The sequence below is a fragment of the Salvelinus sp. IW2-2015 genome, linkage group LG9, assembly GCF_002910315.2.
Source record: "Salvelinus sp. IW2-2015 linkage group LG9, ASM291031v2, whole genome shotgun sequence".
Classification (NCBI taxonomy): Eukaryota; Metazoa; Chordata; class Actinopteri; order Salmoniformes; family Salmonidae; genus Salvelinus; species Salvelinus sp. IW2-2015.
In genome coordinates, this window is record NC_036849.1 from 6,931,518 (window position 1) to 6,953,917 (window position 22,400).

Genomic DNA, 22,400 nt, shown 5'->3' on the forward strand with positions numbered 1-22,400 from the left:
TCCTAGGGGAAACACTGCATTCCAACTGCCTCGAATTTAGTATAACTGTCTTTTAGGTGCAGGTTGATTGCCATCTTAAGTGGCGGTCCAATTCACAAACGTTGCCCCCTAGGCCCTCGATTTAGCTCGAGGGAGCAAGTGAAGAACTTTGGCTGCATTCCAAACACTTAAAAGACACACCAGTTTAATGCAAACTGTTGCCGTATCAAACTCCGATGGCAGCGAAGTGTCAAACGTAATCAACAGGGGCTGCATTTTCGGCATGTGAGACATGATGACGCTAGCTTGCTAAAACATATATAGATTACATTGATTTTAGCGTTGGCAAATTGGAATGACGCTTAAATTGTCTTAGTCTCGTAGTGAGGAGCCTATACAACATATAGGCTCCTAGCTTCATAAACATGTATTGGAATTATGAAATGTATTGGAATAATTTACCAAAACTATACACCTAGCTTGCTAGCTACATTAGCTTGCTAGGGACATTAATAGCTTGAGGTTGGTTGCTTTTAAGCCGAACTTCAAGATTTCCACCAAGGACGTTGCCTCTTCGATCATCACTCTCCCTCGCATGGGCAAGGTACATTTGAGGTAGCTGGCCGATGGCTGTCTAATTTGCGTATGTGATGATGTAAAACGTCATTCAAGGGCTGAAGGTTTAGGACCGATGGCTGTCTAATTTGCGTTTGGACTGCAGCCAAGTCTTCTTACATCGTCTGACTAGTTACGGATTATTCCCCTAACTATCCGGCTACCACCCGACTACTCAACCCTGCACTTTAGAGGATGCTGCCCTATAAACATAGACATGGAATCACTGGCCACTTTAATAATGGAACACTAGTCACTTTAATGTTTACATACTGCTTTGCTCATCTCATGTGTATATACTGTATTCTATTCTACTGTATTTAGTCCATGCTACTCCGACATTGCTCGTCCTAATATTGATATATTTCTTAATTCCATTCGTTTACTTTTAGATGTGTGTATTGTTGTGAATTGTTAGATACTAACGTTGCTGCACTGTTGGAGCTAGGAACACAAGCATTTCGCTACACCCGCAATAACTTCTGCTAAATATGTGTATGTGACCAATAAAATTAGATTTGAAAACACCGAGTTGAAATGCAATTACAGTTTAGTCGCAGGTAAATTCTTGCATTGACCGTTTCAACCTGGTTGGCTAGCACATGTCCCCCGAATAAGCATGCCCACGGGCTTTGACTGTCATTACGTGTACCGTCGACATGTTCAATTTGGATTATATTTATACCCCAACCATTCTGTCTTTGTTGGAAGGCCACCTACCAAAAAGCGGGGAGTTTCAAATCTCCACATGGCGGCGTTCCGTACCACCTCAGCATGCATGTTCTCCCTCCGTTTTGAATCATGTGATACAAAGGCGCTGAGTCTGCGCAGAAAGACCTGAACGTGCATCCGCGGAGCTGTGACGTCTTTCTACAGCACGCATGATTCCTCCAGATGGGAGATGCGAGGTACTGTATATTATGCTTTCAACTGAGGAAAAGGAAGGGATTACACAAGGAATCGACGACTACCATCGCATATTTTGATCCATTAAAATGTGCAAAAGGTAATTTATGTGTTTGGTGAAGCACATGATCCCGTCGAGAAAGACTAAGTTGATATTGCAAGCTCCAAGTCTTCTCTTTCTAGTCTGAGGATGTGGCCACCATGTTGACTTGGGAATCAGGCGCCATTGAATTCGATCGTGTTGTTGGCAAGGCTTTAGTGCTTAGGCCTTGCAGGCCCAAGCCACGTTTTTAGTCACCGCAGTGCATGGCATCGAGGCCATTTGCAGTGAAGGATTTCTATCTACTTATAAGTAAAGGACATACCATTCGTGGTGTTGTCAACAAACACCACAATGTATGCGATTACGGTGCGCCGGCGATACATTAGGTCCGCCAGGATCATGTTTGTTTACCTGGGTTGTCTCGTATGGTAATGCAAAATGGCCGCCGTGAGTTCTTTGATTTCACGATATTATCGCTGTCTTTTAGAAATGGACACGCTTTGTGTCCGTAGCATACGTACGGTATACGGTAGTCATTCGAGATGTCCCATCAAACGTTTTCTCTATAACATTAGAAGGTTCAAGTACCCTACAGTAGGCTGCTATTTCATAACTTGACCCTGAAACGAATTATTCAAGTAATTCGACGACTTGTTTTTTTAGTGTGTCCATTTTCGATCAAAACATTGATGTCAACATCACATTTCCTGTGAAAAATATGATTTTCTCTTATTTTTCAGGCCACGTGAGAGAGGCTAAATTATCTTCAATAACAGCCTAGGCAGCCATGCTGGGCGCTGGAGCTGCACTATGGTCTAGGATTCCTCGTACATAAAGCATCCTCCATTCATATGTGCACTGTCTTAATAAAACACTGTTTTCCAACACCATTTTAGGATTTTCGGACGTTCAGCCAAGGTTGTGCAACATAAGTTGTCTGAAAATGGTGATGCAAAATTGTATTTTATTAAAGATGTACTCCGGTACTTTGGCAACTAAAGGTATTTTTTAAACCTCCTGCTTTGGGCTGGATGTGTCAGTGTAGTTAATACATGCATAATCTATTAACCAAATTACTGTTTTACCTCAATAAGCAATGAAATCCATAGTTTGAAAGCGACTGAAGCTGTACCACGCCATTTCCCCTACATTTCCCGCATTTGAGTGACTGCTAGTAAGAGGCCTACCCAGTGTTATCCCATGAGGTTGCAGGGCGGACACAGCAGAGAGAGAGGGAGCGCTCAATGACGTGGTGCACATATCCGCGTATATGTGATGTAGTATGCAATTTTTGGGGACCACTTTTGTCTCGTCAGTGCTACGTTCAGAACTACTGGCTTAAAAGTATAAAAAAAGTACCAGAGAATCTTTTTAGACGGTACCACAGAGATGGATAGAGGGGTACTTCTAGTGGCCAAAAGGCTGTTTTAGCATGGGTAGCGCCATTGAAGGATTCCACCATTTTAATGTATTCAACTGCTTGGGATTTCCAACTTAGTTTGCACTACTTTGCACCCTGAATAGAGGATGCTTTATGTGTGAGCTGGTACACGAGTGTATTACGGGCTGGGCACATCAATCCTAGTACAGATCTATCGGCTGCCTAGGCTACTTCAATAATAGGCCTACATTTAGGCCTATAACCAATCAATTTCCTTAGCTATCAGTAGTAAACTGGGAGTTTAATTAAATGCATGTTCATGTGTTATCGTTTTGATGATTAAATTACAAGACTGATCTACAGTTCTTTGATTTGCTTCTTTTTTTGTGTTTAACTTTATTGCTTATTATCTATTGATACATTTTGGTTTGTATTTATTCATAGTTGCATAATGTCCAAATATCTATGACTCATGCATTTTTATACTATGTTGTAATTTAGCTTAGTAGTCATCATTTGTAATTAATTTGTCATATTTCCAAAGTAAGCAAATGTTTTGAGAAATGCGTGTCAAAGTGTGATTTCTCAACGGTTCAATTTTTTATTTTTTTTGCCATTCTAATAATTTACCTAAATAGCCTTCACACCGTTAAGGGCCGATAGGGCTGGGCGATATAGCGAATTAATGTTTTTGCGCGAGAATAAAGGTTTTTGTTATTTTTTGTTTTTATGAGAGTTCAGGTCCACTTGTTCTCTTGTATTTTTGATCTCGTCTCCGTCCTAACAATGGGGGTCGTTGTCCCAAAGACGGGAAGGCCGGCTCATAGAAACACATTGGCCTTCTTTTGGACAGATTTTAGCGAGAGTGAAACTTCTCGCGTTGTTTCTTTCTCTATGGTTTACAAACACACCAAGCCCCTCGCCCTGCCTCTCACGCCAACAAAGTTGAAAGATCACATCTTCCTCTCTGGCAAGCGGTTTCACCTCGCTGTTTGAGTTTAGGCATGCTGAGGTTCTGTATGGTAGTCTATGTCAGCCATGTTAAAGGAACAACCACAGTTAGGGGGACAGTGACAGGAGATTTTATGCATAACAAATGTGAAACTAGGTAATGCAAATGTGTATCGTGTACACATTTGCATCACCGTTTCACATTTGTTATGCATAACATAACATCCCCTGTCACTGTCCCTCTAACTGTCCTGAGTTGTTCCCTTAACATGGCTGATATAGATTACTATACAGAACCTCAGCATGCCAAAACTACCCAAATTGCGTGCAGATCATACACTACTAAAACGAGAGTATCAGCGAACATTGGTTCTGGAAAATGAATGTTCAGTTTGTCATTGGTACCACGTACCGTTAGCTGTATTTTAGTCAGACTTATACTAGCTGTCTAGTCTGTGTTTTATAAATGTGCAATAAGCATAAAACACAATTATATAAGGAATTGGCAACTCTTCATTCTGAGAAATAAGGTAGGACTCTTGATTTCAACATCTGAAAATAGTGGACAGGCTAACATGCTTTTCAAATAGTTGGAGACAGACACAAGGGTGTGTTCATAACAATTAAATGGTTCAACCTTGTTAGCTAGCAAATGGATCCTATTTGGCTAAATATGAAATATAAAGATTAGCTGGCTAATCACCAGCATGTGGGCTTGAGAGGTTGTTGAGACCTGTGTTAATTTTCTAAAGCCTAATGCCTGCTACAAGAAGTGAGTCATTATTAGTGAATGTGCATTATGCATGGTTCTAGTTACATTTGTAACAAAAAAGGGCTTTTTCATAGACTTGAAAGCCAGATCAGTTATTGCAAAAAAGGAAGTTAATCTATTTTGATGAAATTATTATTATTAGGTGGTCTTATGGTTGTGGAAGGCTTATATTTATCCCATGTATAACATTCCCTGGATTAATTGATGTGGTGCACATATCTGCATATATGCGATGTAGTACGCTATTTTTGGGGATCACTTTTGGCTCGTGAGTGCTATGTTCAGAACTGCTGGCTAAAAAGTATTAAAAAAGTACCGGAGAATCTCTTTTTAGACTGTACCACAGAGATGGATAGAGGGGTACTTCTAGTGGCCAAAATGCTGTTTTAGCATGTGCTGCGCCATTGAAGGCTTCCACCATTTTAATGTAGTCAACTGGGTGGGACTTCCAACTTCATTGGCTGGTCCCTCAGTCATGTCAAACCAGGTCCAAGGCTTATATTTATCCTAGGTATAACTTCACAAACCCAGGATTCATTAGATTATTGCTGTCTGTTTGTACTGCAGTGTATTTTATCTTTAATTGTACAACAACACTTATTATTTAGAACATTTAAAAAAATCTAGATATACAGTGCCTTCTGAAACTATTCAGATCCCTTGACTTTTTCCTTTATTTTGTTAGGTTACAGCCTTATTCTAAAATGTATTAAATTGTTTTCCCCTCATCAATCTACACACAACCCATAATGACAAAGCAAAAACAGGTTTATATAAATGTTTTGCTAATGGGGGAAATAAAATAAGTTTACAGACCCTTTACTCAGTACTTTGTTGAAGTACCTTTTTTTGGCAGCGATTACAGCCTCATGTCTTCTTGGGTATGACGCTACAAGCTTGGCATACCTGTATTTGGTGAGTTTCTCCCATTCTTCTCTGCAGATCCTCTCAAGCTCTGTCAGGATGGATGGGGAGCATTGCTGCACAGTTATTTTAAGGTCTCTTCAGAAATGTTCGATTGGGTTCAAGTCCAGGCTCTGGCTGGGCCACTCAAGGTCATTGAGACTTGTCCCGAAGCCACTCCTGCATTGTCTTGGTTGTGTGCTTATGGTCATGTCCTGTTAGAAGTTGAGCCTTCGCCCCAGTCTGAGGTCCTGAACTCTGGAGCAGGTTTTCATCAAGGATCTCTGTGCTTTGCTCCGTTCATCTTTGCCTTGATCCTGACTAGTCTCCCAGTCCCTGCCACTGAAAAATATCCACACAGCATGATGCTGCCACCACCATGTTTCACCGTAGGTATGGTGCCAGGTTTCCTCCAGACGTGACACTTGTCATTCAGACCAAAGAGTTCAATCTTGGTTTCATCAGACCAGAGAATCTTGTTTTAGGTGCCTTTTGGCAAACTCCAAGTGGGCTGTGCCTTTTAATGAGAAGTGGCTTCCGTCTGGCCACTCTACCATAAAGGCCTGATTGGTGGTGCAGAGATGGTTGTCCTTCTGGAAGGTTCTCCCATCTCCACAGAGGAACTCTAGAGCTCTGTCAGAGTGACCATCGTGTTCTTCGTTACCTCCCTGACCAAGGCCCTTCTCCCATGACTACATTTACATTTAAGTCATTTAGCAGACGCTCTTATCCAGAGCGACTTACTACTCAGTTTGGCCGGGCGGCCAGCTTTAGAAAGAGTCTTGGTGGTTCTGTACTTCTTCCATTTAAGAATGATGGAGGGTACTGTGTTCTTGCGGACCTTCAATGCAGCAGATATTTTTTTGGTACCCTTCCCCAGATCTGTGCTTGGACACAGTCCTGTCTCAGAGCTCTACGGACAATTCCTTTAACCCCATGGCTTGGTTTTTGCTCTGACATGTACTGTCAACTGTGGGACCTTTTATAGACAGATGTGCGTGCCTTTCCGAATTATGTCCAATAATTTAATTTACCAAAGATGTACTCCAATCAAGTTGTAGAAACAGCTCAAGAATGATCAATGGAAACAGGATGCACCTGAGCTCAATTTTGAGGCTCATTGCAAAGGGTTAGAATACTTATGTACATTTTTTGTTTTTATTTTTAATATATTTGCAAAAATTTCTAAACCTGTTTTGGGGGTATTGTGTGTAGATTGCTGAGCATTTAAATTGTATTCAATCCATTTTAGAATAAGGTTGTAACATAACATAATGTGGAAAAAGTCAAGAGGTCTGAATACTTTCCGAAGGCACTGTACATCTTCCTTTCTGCCATGGGGAATGTTATAGTTCCTCTCAAAGCTTAAAGGGATACTTTGGGATTTTGGCAATGAACCCGTTTATCAGGTGGACTCATAGATACCATTTTTATGTCTCTGCCTCCATTATGAAGGAAGTTTGAGGTAGTTTTGCCAGCCAGCTCTAACTAGCATTAGCATAAGGACTGGACTTCTATGATAACAGCTAGCATGCCAGAATACTCTAGAGATCTGTCAATATAAGGTAGCAGTATGAGGTGATTTGGCTAGCTAGAGAATTGGTAAAAGCCTGGTAACTCATTTGCTAATTTGTTTCCTCTTTTAAATTTAATGTGGATTGGCCTTTTGATGTCAGATATTCATGATTATATCTTTATCATGCTAAATCGCTTTATTTTTGTTTTAGGATGCAGAATGAAGATATGGACAAACAGATGTAAGAGGGCGTCCTGCCCTCGAAAAAGACCGTGACAAGTTCATGGCCGCCAACAAGAAGAAGAAAATAATGGTTCTTAATGAGGAGGGGGCAGCTGCGCCCATGGCACTGCACTCGATTGCCTCTCCCCCTGACCTAGTTGGTGCCCTAAAAACAGGGCAGGCAAGTCCAATTGTAGCCAATGAGGAAGCAAATATTGCAGCAACATCCACTCCAGGCTCTGCAATGGGTGTTGCTCTTACATTGAACTCCACTGTCATTTCTAATAACCAACCAGAGAATTTACCACCAGAGAGCACCCGCAGAGGTATCAAGGTGATGTTGGACAGCAACAACATGTGGAATGAGTTCTTCAGATGCAAAACCGAGATGATACTAACCAAACAAGGCCGGAGAATGTTCCCTTATTGCCGCTTTCGCATCTCTGGTTTGGATCCCTTCCAGAAGTACACTCTGCTCATGGATATCAACCCAATGGACAACAAACGTTACAAGTGGACTGGGCAAAACTGGCAAATGAGTGGAAAGGCAGAAGCCCATATGCTGAGACGGATCTTCATCCACCCAGACTCTCCATCTTCTGGTCACCAATGGATGCAGAACCCAGTTTCATTCTACAAGCTTAAGCTCACTGACAACACCATGGACCAGGAGGGTAATGTCATTTTGCACCCAATGCACCGGTACTTACCGCACCTCCATGTGGTCTCAGCTGAAATGGCTATGGAGGATATTCAGCTCAATGGGCATGACGTAATAACCTTCACCTTTCCCCAGACTGAGTTCTTTGCTGTAACAGCCTACCAGAACTTACGCATGTCTCAGTTTAAAGCAGACTTCAACCCTTTTGCAAGTGGACCCTCTTGGGCTCTAAAGCTGAAAACGAGTACCTCCAATGATTCGAAGAAGAATGAAACCAGCTCTCCCAATGAACTCAAGCCTGTGAAAGGATTGAATGGCCTGAAATCTTTGATGGCGGCAAAACACAGCTCTAAAGACACTTCAGCAGTAGATAAAGTACTCCCCAGCGCGGATGCTCAAAATGTTACACCTACAGGCAGTGAAACCAGATCTCCCAGTGAGCTCAAGCCTGTGAAAGGCCTCAGTGGCCTGAAGGCTTTGATGGCAAAACGCAACTCTAAAGACACTTCAGCAGTAGATCAAGGACTCCTCAATCCAAATGCTCAAAATGTCACCCTTACATTGGGTGACAAATCTGAAGTCAACAGTCATCGACCCAGCTCCATGCTGAAATCAAGTCCCTCCAATGAGATGAAGAAAGACCCCAGCAAATCTCCCAATGAGCTCAAGTCTGCGAAAAGCCTGAATAATCTTAAGTCTTTGATGGGGAAACGCACTTCTAAAGATACTTCTGCAGCAGGTCAAGGACTTTTCACTTCCGATACTCAAAATGTTATGCTTGCAGAAAGTGACAAGTCCGGGGTCAAAATAAGTCCCTCAAATGAGTCGAAAAAAGACCACACCAGATCTAACAATGAACTCAAGTCTGTGAAAAGCCTGAATAACCTGAAGTCTTTGATGGCAAAACACAACTCTAAAGACACGTCCCCACTAGATCAAAGAGTCCTCAGCGCAGATACTCAAAATGTTTCACTTGCTGACAGTGGCAAGTCCTGGGTCAACGCTATTGGGCCCAGCTCTTGCACTCCAAAGTTGATATCAAGTCCCTCCAATGAGTTGAAAAAAGTAGAAACCACATCTCAGAAGGAATTCAACCCTCTTAGAAGTAATCTGAGGTCTTTGATGGCAAAGCGCAACTTTAAAGACACTTCAGCGGTAGATCAAGGACTCCAAAATGTTACACTTGGAGAATCTGACAAGTCAAGTGTTAATGATCATGCACCCAGCTCTTGCAAGAAATCAAGTCCCTCCAAGATGAAGAACGATGAAACCATATCTCCCAAGGTGCGCAAGCCTGTGAAAAATACCCGAAAGTCTTTGCGCGGAAAACGCAACTTCCCGAAGACTTCAGTAGCAGATCAAGTACTCGCTAGCTCCGATGCTCAAACTGCTACAGTTGCAGACAGTGAAAAGTCAGTCTGCAAGAAAGAGTCCACTGATCAAAGTTCCTGGTAAGTTCTCAAGTTCAGTAAGCTGCATGTTAGCTCTTTACTTTAAAATGCACTTCTAATCTTTTGCATTTATCTTTTGAACAGTACAATAGGTCCTCCCCAAAGTAACTTCACTGAGCTGATTCGGGAGTGTCATCTGAAAATAAGAAGGTGCAATGTGGAGATAACCAATACAGCTTGCAATGTTGAGCAAACAGACACTAAGGGCATGGTTGCCAAAAACAAAGTTGTGGAAGTAGCTGTGAATTACAATTTTTCCCAGATTCCTGACGTGTTGTCAAAAACTATTACAAATGTGGGAACCCAGGATAATGGGAATACGATTGACAGTGAAAAGGACCACCTCAGTTCATCTCAGTCCCAGGAACCTGTGAAGACCAATGACCATTCAGCAGATGAAGTAGAAAGCAGTCGAAAGGCTTCCCAAAGCTCAGTGAGCTCTGAAGCAAAAAGGACAGGTTCTGATCAACAGCAGCAGGGGAAGGCTAAACCACACAAACGACCTGAACCTGTGCCTTTGCCCCTGCTTGCACTCTACCTTCAACAGTTGAAGTCAAAATCCAGACCTTTTAGGACCAAACCAAAATCTCCTTTGTCTTCTACTTCATCCCCATCTTCTGCTGTTCTAACTACTGACCCTACTGGCCCAGTCACTGACCCTACTGGTCCAGCAATGGTCCCCACTGGATATGCTGTTGTTCCAGCCAGTGATTCTGTAGTTCGAGCCACTGACCCCACTGGGCAAACCACAGACTATGCTGGTGTACCCACCAATATTTCAGTCCCAAACACAGATTTTTTGGACTCATTGTTACTAGAACCTGACCCAGTATCACTTACTACTGATCAGTCGTTACTTGTCGCTGAACCTACCTTATCCATTACACTATCATCCCCCACTCCACCCCTCATGTCGCCATTCCCTGACCTATTGTTACCAGCCTCCGACTCATTAATACCAGCCCCTGCCTTGTCATCCCCAGCCCGAGAACTGCCATCCCCTGTACCTGTCACATTGAACCTAGCGGCTGATCTATCATCACTTACCTCTGACCATCCCTCAAATGCCCCTGTGCTGTCATCAACAGCTAGTGTTGCCACTTTGAAACCTGAGTGTACCCCATCGTTACTATCCCCTGGCCCTTCACTAGGTGGCTTTGAGCCATCATCACCTGCATCATTACCAGATCTTGAACCCCCTTTACGTTCCCCTGTTACATTGAAACCGGAAGCCGCCTTCCCCTCCTTACCTGTACATGCCTCCTCATTCCCAGCCCTTGAACGATTACTGCCCCCTACTAACCCTTTTGTTCTATCCTCTGAATTATCATCACATGGATTACTTTTAGGCCTACCTGCCCCTGATCCTTTTTTAACAACACCCTTTATCCCATTGTTGCCTTCCGCTCACCTTAACCCATTACCCTTTGAGGCAGCCTCATTTTCATCTAACTCTCACCCTGGCTCACTTGGTCTGGACCCTGGCTTATCCTCACCTCCCCTGGACCCCGCCTCATCATTTCAAGTCAATTATGAACCATTAACACGCCCTTCTACACCGTCTCCACTCCCATTCCAGTTATCTCCTTTTTCATCGTTAGGTCCCGACCCATTGTCACCAACCCCTTCGCTTGCCGACCTCACTCACTTTTTCTCCATCTCTGATGAACTTGAGATGACTGAAGACTTTCCAAGCAGTGAGGCGGCTCCTGTCCCATGTCCTCATGTCCCAACTTTAATTACCCCTAGTGTACCAGTTGGTTCTACTCTACCAGTTGGTTCTAGTCAGCCAACCCAGAGCATTAAACCCCAGAGATCTAAGAAGAGATCTAGGACAGGAGTGAAATCTGCCAAGGGTGATCCACTCCCAGTGATTGGTGGACCCACAGATGTCACCATGCAGCCCAACCTGGAGGAAGTTGAGGAGCAGCTGTTTGTCTCTTTCACTTCCAAGGTAACGCATAGATTGTTAAATGTATTTCCATCTGTCAGTATTTTTGGTAACACTTTACTTGCAATCACAACACCTTTATGAAACTGTTTACAACCCCTTTGAATGTTACAGGTCATTCATAACAACCTTCGTACCACAATTATACACAAGTGTTACCCTAAGAACACATGTTTTTGGTTTATCTTGGCAGAGAACAAGATGTAAGCCTAACATGACAATTACAATTGGTGCTCTTGGCCAGAACTTGATCCAGGCCAGGTACACTCTTTACACCAGATTCACCTTCTCCCGGATATTGCCAAAGAATAGTTCATAGTTAAATTAGATAATTCCAAGGGCTGTTTACTCAGTGGCATCCTTCCAAATTGAGAGATCACTAGAGAAGATGCACACTGACTGTTCACCCTTTGCTATTCCAAACCTGTTATGTGAAAGGTGTTATGAATGCCTTATGTATACCCCCTTCAAGTAAAGTGTTACCGCTATTTTATGTTGTGCCACCTGTGTTTCCTCGATTCTTGTTTAAGAGGCAAGTAGATCTTTAACAAGGATATCCTTGCTTTGGTTATATTTGTTATAAAGGGAATAAAGGAACGTTTTTTTATTTGTTTTCAACAGTCCACACTTAAAAAAAAAATGCAATACAGTACAATATAATACAGCATACAATTTAATACAGCATATTATAAGCTGTACAATAAGACATAAGGGCTTTTACATGCTCATAACAAGTAACAAAGCATTCACTATATCCATTGGTTTCAAGTAAAGTTTCACATGTTTAAGTATTTGCACAAACCGTGTTATTGACTACGGTTGTCTTTCCCATGTGTAACTCTGTGTTGTTTTTTGTCGCACTGCTTGGCTTTATCTTGTCCAGGTCGCAGTTGTAAATGAGAACTTGATCTCAACTGGCCTACCTGGTTAAATAAAGGTGAAATAAAAATGAACTAAAAAAAGTAAAGTGTTATAAATTACAGGAAGCACTTGAAGTCCACCTAGGAGAGCCTGCATTTCATGAGACGACAACCGCACAACCGGAGAAAACCCCTGAGGCGAAAGAGAATGGTACAGAAAACAACAATTTGATCCATCATGTTCCCAAGCTGCTGTTGTGTGACATCTATTAAACTATGTGTCTTTCAGTCGGAGGACCTGAAACCACAGAGGAAAGAATAGCTGCTTTCGAGAAGGTTCTTTTGGACGATTTGAAGGTTATGAAGCATCGGCAAGTCATTCATCCTGTGCTGCAAGAAGGTAACACCAAAATAAATGGCAGGGAATGACAGAGTATTTACTATTTATTTTCGACAACTTACTTGCACACTAGCGTGGGTAATGTCCCACTTAGCTTTTCATGACAGTGTTCTCCTCATCTTTAATCCTACTCATGATGGTAGAATGCTTTTTTATGATGCATAGTCTACGCTTGACGATCGCTTATCTGTCATCTGTCTTCCTTGAAGTTGGACTGAAGATGAGTTTACTGGATCCCACTCTGGTCATCGACCTGCAATACTTAGGTGTCCGTCTACCTCTACCGCCACCCATGCTATGTCCAGGACCAAGCACTGCAGGATTGGCATCTCCAAGTTAGTAGTCGTTTTGTTATTAGAGTTTCTGTTTTGGCCAAATGGTTGAGAGTATTTGTTCAGTAACCCGTTTAGGGTTTTATGAGGCGAAGTTAATACATATTAAAAGGAGACATTGTTAATTGTTATACTTTTTTTTCTTCAGGTGGTTCAGTTCCCTTTGTTTCCAGGACGGGAAAGACAACAGACTTCACCCAAATCAAAGGCTGGAGAGATAAGATTGTCCCTTCAGACTCCTCAGCATCCTCCAAGCCTGACGGTATGATATTTACATAAGAATCCTTATTTTCTGATTTTAATTAGCTACTCCTTTGTCGGAAATATTGCGTGGTGCTTTAATGGTGACAAAACAAGAAGAGGGGGTACAGTTGAGACGGTTTATTCTTGACGTTTTAGCTCTGACCGGAGAATGTGAGCGGAGTTGAGCGGCTCCATGTCCTTTCTTACTGCTCTGCTAAAAACCGCTCCACACTCACAGAAAAAAAAACTCCCGCTCCAAATTTGCTCCCATTCATTAAAATCACAATTTAACCAACACCCATCTATTTTTGTGACTAAGTGGAACTACCAATTGGTTTTTAACTATTGAAACCAAACCATATGGATTTGAATGGAAAAGTATTTGAATAAACATGAAAAGGTGAATGTAAGAAGCTAACATTATTTTCAAATAGGCTACATGTCATATTAAACAGCATGTAAACACTCTAAATCGGTCTGGAGCCAGACAGGGACCCTAAGAAGGAATGTAAATGAATTACTAAGGCTATGTTATTACAATTATTTCAAGACTATAACCTACAAAGAAATACATTGTGAAGCATTTGCGAGTGTGACACAATAGGCTGGTATGGACATAAAGCCCTCAGCATTTAAACAACATTTCGTTGTATTAAATCATTATAGTCTATAAATTGCGCATATAGACTGTGACTTACTTAGAATTAAATACAAATTCAATGAAAAATGTCTTATTAGTGCCTTTGGAATTCATTTTTAGAAACACAAGTTTGACCAGTCTGTGGATTCAGGCTCATGTGATGGTGCCTGGAGAGCCGTCTAGCAGCGGAGAATATCCTCTCCACACTTGCAGAGCCACTGGGGATGCTAAACACCCTTTTGGCCAGGCTGGGCAGAGATGCAGAGTTTTATTTTTTTAATTTTTCTATAGGTTTGCATGAAGGTTTTTAGGCAAAATAACCCAATCAAAACCGATAGCTCCTTGAACGTGGAAATATGCCAGGCCTGTTGGGCCAAAATCAATTATGGCCTATTGTATAGATAATAAAATGAACGAAACGTTTAAGAGATCTGATTTTAGTTTATAATGACTTTGCTACAATGACACACTTAGTTATCTACCCACCTCGTTCCTTTCTTTTAGCATGTGCACGTAGTAAGTACACCATCATACTTTTGGGATAAGTGTCTATTCCGATTCAATAATTCTTTATATGTGGATGTTTGATGTAGCCAGCGTGTAACAACATATTCCGTGCGTAGAACAATGACATCCGGTCTGTAACCTAACAGTTTAGCAGGTGACATCCAATCCTTACAATTAAGTGGATACTCCCTCTCTTGCTCCTCATCTTTGTAAGTCACCTTGATTTAGTACCTGTGTATTTTATCAGTTTCTTTCTGAAAATATTTTGCCAACTCCATGATGGTAGCTAAAGCAGGGGGCTTTTAGCAGCACACAAGTAGCCTACAAATGCATGCTGGGGCGGGTATGCTCGAGCTTGTGAAGTGAGCGCCACTGGAGTGAAATTGGAGTGGGCGAGAAGGCCGACGCTCCAGCCTTTGGGAATCTCGCTCCACGCTCCAGTCACATTGGGCACGCTCCGTTTCTCGCTCCATTCATGTACTTTGGCTCTGATGTCTTGAGAAAGGTCTTAAATTAACCCGTGTCTGCAATAACCCATCTTCTTGTTTTTACTATAGTATGTAGCCCAATAGGCTTTAAAGATGGCCCAAGTTCAGATGTGGTCCCGAAGAACCTGTCGGCCTTCTGCAGTGACATGTTGGATGAGTATCTGGCTAACGAAGGCAAACTCATCGACGAGCGGGCTGCCAGTTTCACCCAGACCACCGTCGTCACCCCTGTGGTCTACCAGCTGCCCACCAAGAGCACCAGCTACGTCCGAACCCTAGACAGTGTGCTGAAGAAACAGGCACCGGCACCTTCTACCACCTTTGTCCCCCCATCTAAAAAAAACAGACTGCCCCTCGCATCCAAAGGACCTAAAAAATCTGAGAAATCTGAAAAAAGGCAACAAAAACAACGCTCAAAGCAGAGCAGAACTAAACCAACTTCTGCGCCAACAGCATTACAAATTGCGCCACCGCCATTGATGGATCACGCAGCCCCGGCCATCACCCACAACGACACAATTAAAACTGTGAAAAGGACTAAGAGGAAGCCGAGGGTCAAGACTCCTCCACCAGTCCAAGACTCTGTTGTGTCGAGGCCAGAGGTAGAAGAACCACCTCCCTCTGACCTGGCTCCTGTGGAGGGCGACTCAGAGCCAGAGTCTGCTGCTGCTGAGACCAGGGTTGTTGTTCCTGGGTTGACCAAGGCCTTGCTCAGACAGAGGGATCTGGAGGACGGGGTTGTCTGGGAGGGCAAGCATCGGACCTGTATCACAGAGGACAGGGCAACGGTCGCCCTCACCTCGCTCTTCACTTCAACGGTAAGATCAGTTATACCCATACACCATTACATCTGCTCTTTGACTCATTTGTTGGGGTCTGACATGATGGAGCATAGACATTGTGGAGTACATTAATAGCTTCGATCTTATTTTGTGAGTGTTTAAACCAGCTCTACAATGGTATCCCTGAGAAATGAGCCATACTATCACTAATTGTCTGCATTTACTTTCCTCTTTTCTCTTCAGGGCTTTGTTTGTGAGAATCCTACAGCTCCCATTAAGATTGTAAAGCGCAGTGCTCCTCCCTGCCTCAATGCGTTCTGCCGGCTGGGCTGTGTGTGTGCCAGCCTGGCACAGGACCGTCGTATTACCCACTGTGGAAAGATTGAGTGTATATTTGGCTGCAGCTGCCTCAGGCAGAAAGTGGTTGTGCTCAAAAACTTAAAAGGACCAGATTCCAGTGCGTCAGAAGAGGGCCCGTCCAAGAAGAGCAAGAAGAGAAAGCGGATGAGGATGGCATATAGTGAGTGTCCTCTAGTTTGAAAAACTACCGAGTTATGAAGCGCTATGACTGGTTCAAATAAATAAAGTTTAAATAGAAAAATTAATAAATCCATACAAAAACAACTTTTCTATACTACATTAGATGAAATTCTTTGATGCACATGTCGCAAAGTGTGTCCATCCTAATGTCGCAATTAAATTACATATTTTGTATTAATTTCTGCTCATATACCGAATTATTTTCTAACCAGCTCTGAGAGAGGCTGAGACAGTATCAGAACCAGCTCGGCGTGTGAGAACTTTGTGGAAGCAGACCGATGGAGAGATGGACCCGGAGCCCCTCCTCGCCCCAACACCAGTCTATCTTCCATGGCTTCCATTACAGGAAGCGTCTTCAGCAGTGGTGCGTCGTAGAAGGGTGTCTATCCATAAGTGTTAGATATACCACTGTAAAAGTGGTATGTATATTCTTACCCCCCTGCCTTTTCTAAAGGTGTATTTTTTTTTGCAGGTGAGAGAGGAGGATGGTACCATGACATGTGCCAGAGTGCGTGCGATTCAAAGCAAGAGCACAAACCGACCTGAGGACATTGACAACCACTGCAAACCAATAGACTCCGCACCAGGTAAGTTCAATGAATCAAATTTGTCGTCATTTTCTTAATCCCGAACATCTGTCTGCGATTTATATCTATCAGTCAATAAACCACATCAATAATTAGTTGCATCCAACAATCATAGCCTGCTCTGAAATGCATTTCTAATGGCTGTTGACTTTGTGTCTTGATGTAGTGAGCCCTTCCAGGAAGTCAGAGAAGTCCCACGGTCCCCAGTACACGGAGCCCTCCAAGCGTCTGGAGATCATGTCTGAGTGTAAGTGGAGAAGCCTGGCGGACAGGAACTTGGTGCTGAGGATTGTTTGTGAGCACATGGCCCAGGACCACCTCACTAACCCCTTCTGGGTCAAAGGTTACCTCATCAAACCCATGTCTCAGACCCTGAGGAACAACGGCGAGAGCTGCTCTGTCCACTACAAGGTACATATCTCTCAGGTCTCGCGACCGGATGGAGTGGAGGAGGCGAACAGTGAGGAGGAATGGATGAGAGAGGAAGATGAAGAAACGATGGAGGAAGAGGAGGGGAAGATGGAGGAGCTGAGAGGGGAAGATAAGGAGGTGGAGGAAGGACAATGCGTGGAGGAGAAGCAAAGAGAGCAGGAGAACAACAAGGCTGTGGGGAAGAAAAGGGGTCTGAAATGGAAGGGCCTGCCTTTCTTAATAGGAATTTCTCCTGCTGGCCTCCTTACTGCCAACCTAAAGCAGAAAGAAATCTCAGACAAGGAACTTGTCACGGTAAGCATTATAAATACCTAGAGTTCCCCCCCCCAAAACACATCTGATGATCAGTTAATTTTCCTCATTTATTGATGTGGAACAACACCCTATTCCCTATGTAGTGCATAGGGTGCTGGTCAGAATTAGTGCACTACAGTGCCTTCAGAAAGTATTCCTACACCTTGACTTATTCCACATTTTGTTGTGTTATAGCCTGAATTCAAAATGAATTAAATAAATAAAAAATCCCTCCCGTCTACACACAATCCCCCATAATGAAAAAGTGAAAACATGTTTTTAGAAATTGTAGCAAATTTATTGAAAATCAAATACATATCTCATTTACGTTAATATTCACACCCCTGAGTCAATTTGTAGAAGTGCCTTTGTCAGCGATTACAGCTGTGAGTCTTTCTGGGTAAGTCCCTAATAGCTTTCCACACCTGGATTGTACGATATTTGCCCATTTTTATTATTTTCAAAAATCTTCAAGCTCTGTCAAATGGGTTGTTGATGATTGCTAGACAACCATTTCCAGGTATTTCGATAGATTTTCAATTAGATTTAAGGCAAAACTGTAAGTCGGCCACTCAGGAACATTCACTGTCTTCTTGGTAAGCAGCTGGCCATGTGTTTTAGGTTTTGTCCTGCTGAGAGGTGAATTAATCTCCCAGTGTCTGGTGGAAAGCAGACAGAACCAGGTTTTCCTCAAGGATTTTGCCTGGGCTTAGCTCCATTTCGTTTCTTTTTTTATCCTGAAAAACTCCCCAGGTCCTTAACTTCTTTCGGCTGAAATCCCGTTAACGGGATCGATTTGACAACAGCCAGTGAAAGTGCAGGGCGCCAAATTCAAACAACAGAAATCTCATAATTAAAATTCCTCAAACAAACAAGTATTATACACCATTTTAAAGATAAACTTGTTGTTAATCCCACCACAGTGTCCGATTTCAAAAAGGCTTTACGACGAAAGCACACCATCTGATTATGTTCGGTCAGTACCTAGTCACAGAAAAACACAGCCATTTTCCAGCCAAAGAGAGGAGTCACAAAAAGCAGAAATAGAGATCAAATTAATCACTAACCTTTGATCTTCATCAGATGGCACTCATAGGACTTCATGTTACACAATACAGGTATGTTTTGTTTGATAAAGTTCACATTTATATCCAAAAATCTCAGTTTACGTTGGCGCGTTATGTTCAGTAATGTTTTACCTCCAAAACATCCGGTGATTTTGCAGAGAGCCACATCTATTTACAGGAATACTCATCATAAATGTTGATGAAAATACAAGTGTTATGCATGGAATTAAAGATATACTTCTCCTTAATGCAACCGCTGTGTCAGATTTCAAAAAAGCTTTATTGCAAAAGTACACCATGCAATAATCTGAGTACAGCGCTCAGGCACCAAAACAAGCCATACAGGTACCCGCCATGTTGTGGAGTCAACAAAAGTCAGAAATAGCATTATAAATATTCACTTACCTTTGATGATCTTCATCGGAATGCACTCCCAGGAATCCCAGTTCCACAATAAATGTTTGTTTTGTTCGATAAAGTTAATCTTTATGTCCAAATACCTCCTTTTTGTTTGCGCGTTTAGTTCACCAATCGAAATTCACAAGGCGCGGGCAAGTCCAGATGAAAGTCCAGAGGAAAAGTCAAAACAGTTCCATTACAGTTCGTAGAAACATGTCAAACAATATATAGAATCAATCTTTAGAATGTTTTTATCATAAATCTTCAATAATGTTTCAACCGGACAATTCCTTTGTCTTTAGAAATGAAAAGGAACAGAGCTCGCTCTCACGTAGAAATGAAAAGGAACAGAGCTCGCTCTCACGGCCGCGCGCCTGACTTAGCTCATGGCCTTCTGCCAGACCCCTTAGTCAAACAGCTCTTATTCGCTCCCCCTTCACAGTGGAAGCCTGAAACAAGGGTCTAAAGACTGTTGACATCTAGTGGAAGCCTTAGGAAGTGCAATCGGACCAAATTTACACTGTTTCTTGGATAGGCAAAGACCTACAAACCTCAGATTTCCCACTTCCCGGTTGGATTTTTTCTCAGGTTTTTGCCTGCCATATGAGTTCTGTTATACTCACAGACATCATTCAAACAGTTTTAGAAACATCAGAGTGTTTTCTATCCAAATCTAGTAATAATATGCATATCTTAGCTTCTGGGCCTGAGTAGCAGGCAGTTTACTCTGGGCACGCTTTTCATCCGAACGTGAAAATAGCACCCCCAGCCATAAGAAGTTAACGATTACAAGCATACTCATAACATGATGTAGACACCACTATGCTTGAAAATATGGAGAGTGTTACTCAGTAACGTGTTGTATGTTTGGTGGCAAATTCTGTAACACTTTGCATTCAGGACAAAAAGTTAATTGTTCAGCCACATTTTTTGCAGTATTACTTTAGTGCCTTTTTGCTGTATAGGCTTCCTTCTTTTCACCCTGTCAATTAGGTTAGTATTCACTGCCATTCAACTCTAACTGTTTTAAAGTCACCATTGGCCCCCATCTACCAATAGGTGCCCTTCTTCGGGAAGCATTGGAAAACCTTCCTGGTCTTTGTGGTTGAATCTGTGTTTGAAATCCACTGCTTGAATGAGGGACCTTACAGATCATTTTATTTCAGCTTTTCATTATTTATTATACTGAACAAAAATATAAACGCAACATACAACAACTTCAATGAAATAAATTAATCTATGGATTTCACACGACTGGGGAAATGGGTTGGCCTGGGAGGGCATAGGCCCACCCACTTGGGAGCCAGGTTCACCCACTGGGAAGCCAGGCCCAGCCAATCAGAATGAGTTTTCCCCCACAAAAGGGCTTTATTAGACAGAAATACTTCTCTGCATCCCCCTCAGACGATCCCGCAGGTGAAGAAGCCGGATGTGGAGGTCCTGGGCTGACGTTGTTACACGTGGTCTGCAGTTGTGAGGCTGGTTGGATGTATTGCCAAATTCTCTAAAGGGACGGAGGCGGCTTATGGTAGAGAAATGAACATTCAATTCTCTGGCACCAGCTCTGGTGGACATTCATGCAGTCAGCATACCAATTGCACGCTCCCTCAAAACTTGAGACATCTTTGGCATTGTGTTTTGTGACACAACTGCACATTTTAGAGTGGTCTTTCATTGTCCCCAGCACAAGGTGCACCTCTGTAATGATCATGTTGTTTAAGCAGCTTCTTGATATGCCACACATGTCAGGTGGATGGATTATTTTGGCAAGGAGAAATGCTCACTAACAGGGATGTAAACAAATCTGTGCACAAACTTTGAGCAGATTTTTAGGCGTGTGGAACATTTCTGGGATCTTTTATTTCAGCTCATGGAACATGGGTCCAACACTTTACATGTTGCGATTTATATTTCTCCCACATTTTGACATAATGGGTTATTGTGTGTAGGCCAGTGGGGAAAAAATCTACATTTAATCAATTTTAAATTCAGGCTGTAACACAACAAAATGTGTAAAAAGTCAAAGGGTGTGAATACTTTCTGAAGGCACTGTAGGGAATAGGCTGCCATATGGGACTCACTATATCTAGCTCTGAGGAGAATACACATGGTCCATTGCTACTCTCACTTTCCCCTGTGTATCTGTAGGTGAATGGCAGGTCCTACCCCCATGCCAAGCTACAACTGGGCATGATGGGAGCCATGCACCCAGCCAACCGACTTGCTGCTTACCTCACGGGCAAGTTACGGAGGCTTACCTGTCCAGAGCCGTCTATGGCGTCCTCCGTTTCATCACAACACGCCCCCTCAGAAACCGCTGAAGATGCAAGGTCCTCCACGGGACAACCGGCCCAGTTGACAGCCACTCCTACCCCCAGTCTTACCATGGTTACCACCACCACCAGTGTTCCCTCTGTCCCTGCAGTTTCTGCAGGCCCCAAGTCCATTGGTGAGAACTACTTTTTGTTGTTAAGCGTACCTGGAATAATGGTGCTATTTAAGCATTAAGGTGTGAAGAGGTGTGATATAATTAAGCAATAAGACCCGAGGGGTGTGGTATATGGCCAAAATACCACCGCTAAGGGTTGTTCTTAGCATGACGCAACGCAGAGTGCCTGGACACAGCCCTTGGCCGTGGTATGTTGGCATTATACCACATACCCCCGAGGTGCCTTATTGCAATTATAAACAGGTTACCCATCTAATTAGGGCAGTAAAAATACAGATTTTGTCATACCCATGGTATACGGCTGAAAGCCGTGGTATATCAGACTGTATACCACGGGTATGACAAAACATTTATTTTTACTGCTCTAATTACGAACAGGTATCCACCATACTTTTGTAGTGTATATTGGCCAAATACCAGACCTCCTCAGGCCTTATTGCTTAGATATACCACGGCTAAGGGCTGTTCTTAGGCACAAAGCAGTGGAATATTGGCCATATTCCATAAACCTCAGAGGTGCCTTTTTGCTTTTATAAACCAGTTACCAACAGAGATCAGTAAACAAGTATTTTTTGCATTATACATTGTCTGATAAACACATCTGGAATGTTGTTTCAGCCAATCGGCATCCATCCTGTATAGAACATTTTAATAGTTCAATTACTTGTTTTTTAGTCTGATGCAGAAAGCTGTTTTCCCTCAGAGCAATTTAATATTGTTTGTCCATAGCAGTATCCGATTCGTGACAGATTCACACACGTACACAAGCGTGGGATACTGAACCTCTACCTCCATTTCTGCTCCACAGTGACTAATCTGCCCTCAGCGGGAAAGATCTTCACACAGTTTGTGGTCAACCAAATCAGCTCCTCACAGCAGAGGCTGCTCCTCACTAGTGATCCTCCACAGTCGTTGAGCAATATTCAGCAGCTTGCCTCTCTGGTAGAGGTAGCCTCAGGTAGCTCTTATGCCAGTTCCTCCACTGGTACACCCAGTCATGCCACCATTATTAGAAAGCCCCTCTAATCT

The 22,400-nt window shown here is 42.7% G+C and overlaps 1 protein-coding gene across 3 annotated transcripts in view; it reads left to right on the plus strand.

Moving 5' to 3' along the window:
- The first annotated feature begins 1,449 nt into the window (after window positions 1-1,449).
- The window catches only part of mgaa (MAX dimerization protein MGA a), a 35,507-nt gene continuing 14,556 nt past the window's right edge, over window positions 1,450-22,400 (plus strand). For 2 of the 3 annotated variants that reach the window (XM_023994080.2, XM_023994081.3), the window contains exons 1-14: window positions 1,450-1,600; window positions 7,278-9,400; window positions 9,485-11,354; window positions 12,335-12,422; window positions 12,501-12,611; window positions 12,821-12,946; window positions 13,092-13,205; window positions 14,891-15,639; window positions 15,847-16,123; window positions 16,356-16,507; window positions 16,616-16,730; window positions 16,897-17,456; window positions 21,071-21,371; window positions 22,180-22,329. In XM_023994080.2, the coding sequence (XP_023849848.1) occupies window positions 7,350-9,400; window positions 9,485-11,354; window positions 12,335-12,422; window positions 12,501-12,611; window positions 12,821-12,946; window positions 13,092-13,205; window positions 14,891-15,639; window positions 15,847-16,123; window positions 16,356-16,507; window positions 16,616-16,730; window positions 16,897-17,456; window positions 21,071-21,371; window positions 22,180-22,329 (6,664 nt within the window). In that variant the 5' untranslated portion in view covers window positions 1,450-1,600; window positions 7,278-7,349. The remainder of the gene's footprint in view (window positions 1,601-7,277; window positions 9,401-9,484; window positions 11,355-12,334; window positions 12,423-12,500; window positions 12,612-12,820; window positions 12,947-13,091; window positions 13,206-14,890; window positions 15,640-15,846; window positions 16,124-16,355; window positions 16,508-16,615; window positions 16,731-16,896; window positions 17,457-21,070; window positions 21,372-22,179; window positions 22,330-22,400) is intronic. The other variant, XM_023994082.2, reaches the window with a different exon arrangement.